The sequence below is a fragment of the Rutilus rutilus genome, assembly GCF_951802725.1.
Source record: "Rutilus rutilus genome assembly, chromosome: 16".
Classification (NCBI taxonomy): Eukaryota; Metazoa; Chordata; class Actinopteri; order Cypriniformes; family Leuciscidae; genus Rutilus; species Rutilus rutilus.
Genome location: NC_140224.1, coordinates 2,503,225 through 2,514,518, shown reverse-complemented (window position 1 = coordinate 2,514,518; position 11,294 = coordinate 2,503,225). Strand labels below are relative to the sequence as shown.

General features: G+C 36.5%; 1 protein-coding gene across 2 annotated transcripts in view; it reads right to left on the bottom strand.

Annotated features, from left to right (window-relative positions):
- Positions 1–4,294: 4,294 nt before the first annotated feature.
- Positions 4,295–11,294, bottom strand: part of slc39a11 (solute carrier family 39, member 11) — a 142,693-nt gene continuing 135,693 nt past the window's right edge. For both annotated transcript variants that reach the window (XM_084434994.1, XM_084434995.1), the window contains exons 8-10: positions 6,714–6,812; positions 5,829–5,987; positions 4,295–5,014 (exon numbers count right to left, since the gene is read on the bottom strand). In XM_084434994.1, the coding sequence (XP_084291120.1) occupies positions 4,936–5,014; positions 5,829–5,987; positions 6,714–6,812 (337 nt within the window). In that variant the 3' untranslated portion in view covers positions 4,295–4,935. The remainder of the gene's footprint in view (positions 5,015–5,828; positions 5,988–6,713; positions 6,813–11,294) is intronic.

The window sequence follows — 11,294 nt, the reverse complement described above, 5'->3', positions numbered from 1 at the left end:
AGACTCGCACCACTGCATCATGGGACTTGTAGTTTTGTAGGATATTATTTTAAATAGGCTATATATATATATGATATATAACATTTAATGAGGGCTATAGCTTATGGAAGCTTGTTCATGGCACGGAATAAAAAAAAATGTAAAAGGTCATTGTGACTTTTTATCTCATAATTGGTTTAGATATACATTTTAATTCTGTGTTAAAACAAGTTTCCATAATATAATAGCCTATTGTGAGCATTATGAACTTATTTCATTAAAAGAATATTTCTTAAAATACAATTAAACTCCACTCAATTATTTTATGTTGCTGAATGAAACTTAACTGTATTGATTAAAACCATTCAATTAAAAACATTAACTCTACCCTCATTTATTTATCTGTTATAGCTAAAACACATTAAATAACATTTCATTTCCTTCAAGCAAAGCATGCTGGGATCTAGAAATCTGCTGTGACTGTTACAGTTTGAGTTCTGCTTATAATCAGTTATTGAGTTCATCTAACTTTGTCTATTAAGTGCAATGAACTCATTTCAATAAATCTGACTCTTGATGTAAATACAGTTTTGACCAATTCATATTAATTGAGAGACTACAAAAAAATATAACAAATTAATTTGGTCACACTTTAGTTTAGGGGCCAATTCTCACTATTAACTAACGACTTTTGCCTTAATAAACTCCTAATTACTGCCTTTTTAACAGTTTGTAAGTTGTTAAGTTTCGGTATTGGGTGATTAAGGGATGTAAAATATGAATAAGGGATTAATATGTGCTTTATAAGTACTAATAAACAGCCAATATAATACGCATGCTAATAAACAACTAGTCAATAGTGAGAATTGGACCCTAAATATTACCATTAATTTAATTAAAAATGAATCTTCATGCTGCAGGACCATTAAAACCAACTAGTAAAACTAAAAAGAAAACTAAATTGTGAATAGTTATAAAACCATCCAATTTCCCTTATACAAATATATAGCCTACATTTTAACCTAAAAAAGGTTCAATAATTTCTATACAAAAAGTTCTATATTTAAACCCTATTCTTGACTCAATTTTAAAGAACCCTAAAAAGATCCCACATAGTCTAAAAGTATTGCATTATACTTTTGTTTTATGAGTTATTTCCTTTTCTTTTATTTTTGTCTTGTGATAAAGTATTTATGAGCAGTTTAATTCATCAAATTTAATTAAAAGAGAGAGAAATCATTTTAAAAACGATTAATTAAAGCTAAATCCATACCAAAGTGCCTGACGGAACCCTTTCCCTTTCCATATAGAAGCTTTTCTGAAGAGTGCAGATTCTTGATGTCAAATGTCCATGTCCACTATTCAGTATATTCACAATAACTGCACATTTGGGATTTATTATATATTCAGATTTGTATATGTTCTGTTTTGCTAGAAATATTTCCTTTATATTGAAATAAATATGAGTTATAGTGCAGATGAGGTCTGAAGAGAAGATGTATTGAATAATCCACGCTCTCCCACACACATACTTCTGGGCTGTGAGCTTGTCCAAGTTGCATTACTGCGTGACCGGGAGTCAGACTCTGAAACACAAAGACATTGTGAGCAGTCTCTCTGTTTAACCCCAACACATTCCTTCACACATGCCATAACCAAAACCACTTCAGTGGCACAGATCATGTGACTGAAGTTATTCAGCTAACTTTTCCAGGTTATGTGAAAAACAGCAGAAAAAGGGCTCTTTCTTCATTATTTAGGTCAGGGTTATGAGAGTCGAGAGGCGACTGCAGAACTCATAAACAGCTGTTGTGTGTCCTTTACTCAAAACAGAGCTTTACTGGCTTTAAATGACAAACTCAGTCACTGTGGTTCATTTTAGAGGGTTATGTGTTTTTACATGTTCATCTGTCTTTAATGTGTAATGTTGTCGTTTGAGTATAAAAAAGCTCTGCAAAGTTTTATTGTCTATATCGGTGTCAGTGTTCCTTAACTCCCTGAAACGCCTCCAGTGTAGTCTTGAGTTTCTTCCGGAACAAACACGTCACAATATTCCTCATTTAAATAATTAATACGCAGAATAAAGGGGCGGGGCCTGGTTGAGTTATAGTAGTGTGTTAAACTGGCGGTTATGGTAAGGGGCGGGACATTTCACAAACACACTCAAAACGCTCGACCAATCAGAACACACTGCTCCAGCCGACCAATCAGAGCACAGTGTGCTTTTCAGAAGGAGGGGCTTCATAGAGACAGGAACTAAACAGGGTGTGTTAGCCAAATATGGTTGCAAGTCCCGTTGTAAGCAGTTCAACGAGTCCGTGTTTCCCGAAACCATCGTTCTAACGAACATTCGCAAACAGCATCGCAAAGTTGTGTGTTTGGTGCGACAGCTCTCGACTGTGGTTAGAAGCAGAGTTTCTAGTTTGCATGACGTGGACTTAATAAATCCTTATCTTGAGCAAAATAAGCATTCAGTACTTGTCTATATATTTTATTTAGAATACATACAAATGTCATTTACGTCTTTGGTTTGTCAAGAGATTTAAAGCACCGTTTTTGAAGAGTGATCGTGCGAACGTGTTCTAGTGCGTAAGAACAATGATTGAATCTGGAAATAAAGCAAAATAACTGAGAAAATTTTGAAATAGTCATCAGATGTCATGTCTGTAATTTATAGCAAAACATCTAGCGTTAATTCGATCTCAACAGATTCATTAAAATAAGTTATTACTCCAACACCTGCGTGACGTCATAAACCAACATGGTTGAACGACCAATTTGCAACAATACGGTTTCTGCTAACAGTCGTGACTAGGTAGTCGATTTCTTCAACGATGCATCGTACTATTGTAGTGAAGCAGCGAGTTACGGCGTTGTACGGGAAACACACTCCAGAGCGTTACTGACAGACTGGGAAGAGAGCAGCCGCAACAATGGAGAATATGGGGAAAATAAAGCATGAACACTTGTTTTAGTAGAGCCTAAAAGCAAGTCTTTGCATAATAGCTCCTCTTTAATAATATCTGATTTAACTTTCCGGACAGAGTCAGTTTTGTTAAATACAATGACCAGCTCCAACTAAGTTCACGTGAGTTAAGATTCAGAACAGAGATCTATTGATCCAACAAAAGACAGATGAAGGTCGGTTCGGCGTGAGCAGTCAGTCGCTCTCACTCCCATTCAAAGACTTACGGATCAACAATGACATATTTTAACTAAGGCTTCTAATGTGATGAAGTATTGATTGCGACCTTCTTATCCGTCTAGGCTTAATCTAAAAGAGTAGTCTCATCTGGGGCTGGAATCAAATCCATTGCGGTTCTCACGCCAAACAGAAAAGGCTTTCTAGATTGCTGCCACAATGCAACGTCTGAGCCTTACATGAGCTCTGTAAGAAGCTTACGGAGAAAAGAGTTGATGTTCGATTTATTTGGCTGCCCTATAGAATAATCCAACAATGTGACGGACTAAGAAGTAAATGTGCATTATAAAACTTACACCAAGAAGCAGACTTTGCATAAATACACTCGTGTTGTGGATGAACCACTTCGCAAGAGGAAACCACACGATCAACCGCTGCACTTCAAGAGGGAAACACTGGCTTTCCTCAGATTCTCTTCATAGTTAATATGCTGTTTTCACTAAAACACTTACTTTTTCATCGCCTCTTTCCATGAATAAAAAAATGGATCTGAAGTAATTAGCAACCAGAAAATGTTGAAATGTCAAAAACGACAAATTATGTGCGCAGTTTTCATTTCCTATGGAGGCTGCAATTTTTTTACAAACTTGTTATTGACTTTTGGGACTGATTTGTGAGATTTTATCTTGCATTTTATAGCAATTGATGTTAAAAAAAAAGACAAACTATTTAAAAAGAAAGAAAAAAACCAACAATCTGTCATCATTAAAGGATAGTTTGGAAGAAAATATTGGTTTATTGGTTGCGAATACATTTATATTGCCCATAAATTTAAATTAATAATATTTTTTAATTTGTTCTTAGTTAACATGGTTAAATTATTAAGTTGGATGAATTTAGTTGTTAAATACAGTCCATGCAATCCATTCATTTGAAAATGTATGTTTGATAATAGTTTATATTAAATGCAGCTATTACTCTTTTTAGAGCTTTTAGTTCTGCCTTTTATGAAAGATGACATGATGAAAAACCATGTGCACATATATACAATATAAACAGAAGGAGCCAGCTCAATAGGCCTGACATCTACATTACATCTCATGATATTAAAATGATAGGCAGATACAAACTACAATCTGCGCCAGAAAGTGAACAAAACAACAGGAAAAAATGGGAATTAGACAATCAGTTTATTACTCTTTTCTCCTTATTTAAGCAATCAAATGAAAATATTCAATGTATTTCACACAGTGTAGAACAAATGAAAAAAAAAATTTACATCTTCATTTACACGTGTTGCATATACTTGTGTTGCATTATAATGTGTAATTATCAGCAATTGAAAAGAAAATGCCATAAAATTATTATTATTATTTAATTTCATAACTTGAAAGTGACTGGCTGACTGGAAAGACTAGCTTAAAAAAACAATGCATTACTCAAGAAGGTTATGAACAGAGTTATCATTGCTTTTCATTCAAATGAGTGCACATCGATACTGAGAACATACGGTCCATATATTAATGATGGGAAGCTCTCATGTACACAGAAATACACACACAGACACACACACCTGAACAACCCCTTAAGTCATTCATTCAAGTTTTAATCATTATTCAAGTTTTTGCAATAATTTTTTTTTTTTGCCGTCTAAACAAATGCGAGTCATTCATAAAACATAAAAATTACATAAAATACGTAGAAAAATATTCCATTGAATAGTAAACCTACAGTAAACACCAGAAAAAGGCTGCTTTGGTCACTTTATTTCAGTGCAGTAGGGTGACATTCGAAGTTTCGACCAATGAAAAGGCTCAGCCAAGGCCCACGTCCAATGACATCATCACGACGAAGCCAAGAATGGATGTCCACGAGGCCAGCTTACCGTTCCCACTGTAAAAGTAGCACACACACACACACACACACACACAATTATAATTACACAATATATATAATTATAATTACATAACGTAAACAAAAAAGGGCATTCAGTAAGTCTGTGTGCAGAGCTATCAAAATAAAAGTCCCGCTTCAGAATCTTATTGGCTAAACAGAAAAAGTCAATGTCAATAATAAAAAATGGCAAATGTCCACTGATATCAAATCTTCTTAAAAGGAGCATTGTGTAATATTTAGGAGGATCTGTTGACAGAAATGCAATATCATATACATAACTATGTTTTCAGTGGTGTATAAAGACCTTACATAATGAACCGTTATGTTTTTATCACCTTAGAAAGAGCCATTTCTACAGTACACACCGCAGGTCTCCTTACACTGAAATGCGCCGACATGTTTCTACGGTGGCCCTAAACGTACAAATGCGTTTCGTCACTATGTTGTTCTTCGTTCAAAGAAGCTAGCTAAAGTCAATGAATAAAACACTGACACAATGATGAACAAGTAACAGTAATATTCGCAATAACATCGTTTTACTGAATAATCAAGTAAACCTAATTTCTTTATTTATCTTTGTAAAGAAACCTCATTGCTTAACTGGCTCTTCTCTGCTGTCTCAGACGACGACATCACTTCCTGTCGGCCACCGTAACTTCTGTTGGGTTGCAACTCGCAACCTCACCACTAGATAAATTGCACACTGTACCTTTAAGGCTTTTTTTAGAGGACTTTTTTTTATTATTCATTATTATCATATGAACATCTGCAGACCTTCTCTTCCAGCAAACACTTTTACTGTGGTACTCACCTGACTTGAGCTTCAGGAATGATGTCATCCACCACCACATACACCATGGCTCCTGCAGCGAAGGCGAGAGCGTAGGGTAGCAACGGCTCCGCCATCACCACGGCAACGGCCCCTAACAACCCCGCCAGAGGCTCCACCATCCCACTCAGCTGCCCGTACCTGAGACCGCGAGACTGAACGTTACAACGAACAGGGGATACAATCTCTCAGACATCACTGAGAGAGCTGAGGATATATTAGGAATACATTACGACTAGTAGACCTCAATAAATGTTTGTGATAGTGGCATTGTGTCAAAACTAAGAGAGCTGCAGCTTCCTTCTAAGACAGCATCCTAACTAGTGGCCAACCAACATAGCGCCAGTTCAGATATATTGGCTGACATTTGGACTTTTTTTTTATTATTTTTTGGTTTGGATGATAAGTGCCAGTTTGACTTTTTTCTGTTATTTTTTTTATTTTTTTTTCTGTTTGGCCGATAAGTGTCAGTTTGGCCTTTTTTATATTATAAAATTTTTCTGTTTGGTTGAGAGTCAGTTTAGCCTTTTTTTATTATTATTATTTATTTAATTTTTTTGGTCGATAAGTGTCAGTTTGGCCTTTTTTAGGTTTCATTTTCTTTCTTTTTTTCTGTTTGATTAATAAGTGTCAGTTTAGCCTTTTTAATATAAAAATAATGTAATTCTGTTTGGCCGATGAGTGTGAGTTTGGCCTTTGCATTCTGGTATGGCCTTTTCTGCAAACGTTGGTCCAAATGAAGGTGTTTAAATAGTTTGGAGCAGCCTTTGCATTGAAAGTGTAATACCGTGACGCCTCAATACTCCGTCCATAACGTTCGGCAGCTCACTAGGTTTTGGATGTGAACGTGCATTTGTCTTGACTCACCAAAAGGATCTCCATGTGGACACCCCAGAACCCCGCAACGGGAGACTCACTGCAAGGCCTTCTGGGAAATTCTGAATGCCAATGCCAATAGCCAGATTTCTGAAAGAAACAGACATTATCACTACATCAGTTCTCAACAGATCTGGTGTTGCATTGCAGCAAACTGTTCCAAGTGGTTCTGACACTCTGTAACTTCTCAACTCTCTTAACTTCACACATTATCTCAGTGAGAGGTTTCACAGCGAAGAGTGTGCCAGGGTTGAGACTCGACTGTTGACGAAAGCTCTCCGCTTCAGTCAGATCAAGGCTTTCTGAAGTGCAACATATGGGTGTGCCGTACCACAAGAACTCCAGAAAAAACGGGTTATGGATGGGGCATGAACTACGTCTGGAATCACACTGTTGTGTTTGGATAATCCTTTATGAAACTTTCTCGCAAACCGTGAGACGAGTCTTTCAGGCTTCATCTGAATTAATACATTTGAAAGTGCTGTTTTCATTTCAAAATGCCCTTTGTCCACACTAGTGTTTTCCAAAATGAAATGTCAGAATGCTTAAATCATCTCACTGCACATGCAAAACCTGTCAGCTAACTCTCATTAGGGTGTTAGTAGACTGTTAGATTAGGGTGTTGATAGGGTTCAGGTTAGTTGAATAAGTTGACATGTAGTTGCAAAGTTACTTATAGTCAGTAGAGTGTCTGTTGGGGAGCATCAACATAAAGTGTTAGTTGTTTACCTCAAGTAGTTCCAAACCTGTATGCATTTGTTTCTTCTGCTGAACACAAAAGAAGATATTTTGAAGAATGTCGGTAACCAGACAGTTGATGGACCCCATTGACTTATACAGTAGGAAAAAATAAATACTATGGAAGTCAATGGGGTCCATCTACTGGTTTGGTTACCAACATTCTTCAAAATATCTTCTATTGTGTTCAGCAGAAGAAAGAAATGCATACAGGTTTGAAACAACTTGAGGGTGAGTAAATTATGACAGAATTATCATTTTGAAGTGAACTAATCCTTTAAGCAGACGGTCTCGAGGTCGACCGATTGATCGGTTTTGCTAATTAATCGCACCGATAACCGATTGCTGGAACTAACAGTTATTGGCAAAAATCCATATCGATAGTTTTTCCGGATTGGGTCTGTTACTGGAGCGGCTGAGAAGAGTCTTCTGTGATTATACAGTACGAGAGCGCCCTCTAGAGGCGAAATAAAGCCATCACTGACGCCTCGTGGAGTTTGTTTTGACACGTGAGGCTGAGAGCGGGACACTTCAGATGCGGAATTACACTACAGTACATGCTTTCATATCCTTATATAGTAATTCATTTGTTGAGTAGATAGCCCCTTTCACACATCGCGTTGATCCCGGGAAATTGCCGTAAAATTGCTAGAGTGCCTTCTGTGTGAACGCAAACACATCCCGGGATTGATGCCGGGATCGATCCCGGGATGGGGACCTAGTAACATTGCCAGGATCAGTCCCGGAACGCGCTCTGTGTGAACAAAAGCCGTAATCAATGCCGTAAGGAGTGTGTCGTAGTGATGACGACGTTCGTCAGCTAGTGAAACGGTACATTATGCGCTAGTTTATGATCGAATCAGAAAAAAAAAATGCACAAGTGTGGTTTCGCGCGAGAGAAATCGCAGCTCATAAGCAAACTTAAGATATTACTGAGATATTACGTCACATCGATGTCATGTGTCTTTACGGGATCTTTACGGGATGTGTGTGAACGCGCGCACAGATTCTGGAAAATCACTGTCAGTGTGAATGAACCAAAATCAAACAATCCCGGGACACATTATCCATATATTTTCCGGAATCTCTGTGTGAAAAGGGCTGATGATGCATTAGTGGAATTCGTAAATTTTTTGCTAAATCGTAGATATTTTACAAATTGCCCAATTCGTATGAATTCGAATGAATGACCTACCCCTGACCCCACCCCTAAACCTACACATCATTGGGGTTTAGACAAATCGTACGAATTCGTACGAGTGAGGTCGTAGGAATTCACCACCTTTAACTCACTCGTACGAATTCGTAAAATTTTTGCTAAATCGTAGATATTTTACGAGTTGCCCAATTCGTATGAATTCGTACGAATGACCTACCCCTGACCCCGCCCTAAAACCTACACATCACAGGGGTTTAGACAAAGGGTACGAATTCACCACCTTTAACTCACTCGTACGAATTCGTAAAATTTTTGCTAAATGGCAGACATTTTACGAGTTGCCCAATTCGTATGAATTCGTACGAATGACCTATCCCAGACCCCGCCCCTAAGCCCACACATCACTGCGGTTTAGCCACCTCGTACGAATTCGTACAAATTCTTTGTGTCCCTCTAAATCCTTCTTTTTTTTTTTTTACGAGGTGGCTAATTCGTACGAATTCATACAACCTCACTCATACGAATTCGTACGATTTTTGCTAAATCGTACATATCTTACGAGTTGCCCAATTCCTATGAATTCGTACGAATGACCTATCCCTGACCCCGCCCCTAAACCTACACATCACTGGGGTTTAGACAAATCATACGAATTCGTACAAATTGGTCGTGAGATAGCGTTGGAAAAAAACCCAAATCCTGTCATTATTTACTTTGTGTCCCTCCAAATCCATTTTTCTCTCCAGCTTGCATGGATCGCACACAAACTTAAACATTATTTTAATTTGGTCGTGAGGTAGCGTTGAAGGACCTTAACACCATGACTGAGCTACAACAAAACAAGAACGCATTAACATACAAGGAGAATATTGTGTCCTAACCAGACATTGCATTTTCAATGTAGACGGTGCGCATGCGAGTGTGAACGGGCATTTACTCTAAACGCGCACATTAGATCAACACTTCATTACCGGTAAGCGCTGGAGGATGATTAGGATTCTCTCTGGAGAGTTGTGTGAAGTCAGTGGGAGTGTGTTTCTCTGAGGGTGGTCTGATAAGCAGCTCTGTTTGTTTGGCCTAGACTTCTCCACGTCGTAATGGAAGTTCCCGGAACCGAAGCAAGAAAAGCTGCTCTGTTTGGAGTCCCCCTCTTCACCAGCCTTCACTCTTTCACTGCCTTCTTCCATCTCTCCTGCTGGCACGAGCTCAAGGTTCGGCCCCAGAGAAGTCAGATTAATGACAGCTAGTCACGGAAAGGCTTACAGCACCCGTATGATGAAGGAGAGTTTGAGGGAGACAGAACGCAAGTCAAAGACCCAACAGAACAGATTGCTGATTCAAACGAAGAACATTCTGGCTGTACTTTTCAACATAATGCACTTCAATGAGGACTAGGACAGTCAAGCTACAAAATGACAGTGTCCAAATGCTCTTCTTCCAAGTTTAATACTGGAAATTTTGGTCTGTTCCTCCAACACAATCTCATAGCAATTCATAACTATTTTACATTTTGTCAAATTGGCAGCCAATTCATATGAATTCGTATATGATCTGCTTACACATCAGTGACGGTTAGTTTAAGGGTGGACCTTTATGAGTTTTTGTTAATTTTTTTTATCTTAAATTTTTCTATGATGTTAGAGATTTTGAGGAAGACAAAATGCAAGTGAAAGACAGAAGAGAATGTATTCAAAATGCTGATCCAGACTCAGGCCTTTATTCCATGCAACACAAAATGTGATTATATATATATATATATATAAATTAGTGCTGGGCAACGATTAATTGCGATTAATCGCATCCAAAATAAAAGTTTGTGTTTACATTATATATGTGTGTGTACTGTGCATAATTATTTTGTGTATATATAAATACATACATATGCATGTATATATTTAATAAATATTTACATGTATATACTGTGTGTGTATATATATATATATACATACACACATACACACACACATATATATATATATATATATATATATATATACACACAGTATACACATATATATATATATATATACACACACACATACATAATTTATATTATATATACATATTTTATATATAAAAAAAGAAAATCTTAAATATATACATGCATATGTATGTATTTATATATACACAAAATAATTATGCACAGTACACACACATATATTATGTAAACACAAACTTTCATTTTGGATGCGATTAATCGCAATTAATCGTTGCCTAACACTAATATTATATATACACTGATATTATATATATATATATATATATATATATATATATATACACACACACACACACATATACATATTTACATCTATACATATATATACACATATCCCCTGGTACTTTTTGGACGTTGGTCAAAAATGACCAATTTTTTATTTTATTACTATTATTTAGTTTGATAATATTTTTATTTAATATTTTGTATTTATAGGGGATTTTATGGCACTAAATTATATTTATGCAGTAGTTATAATCCATTTATTCACTTTTCAAGCATGGACTTGAGCATGGAAAATGTAATTTCCAACTTAAACGGTCATAAATCTTAAATGTTTTGGAGCACAGACTTAAGTTTGATCTCTTTTTAAAGAGATCTAATAAAAAATACAATAAAAAATGTAAAAAAAATTAAGCATAAACTATTCACACATTTAAGCCTTTACTTCTTTATG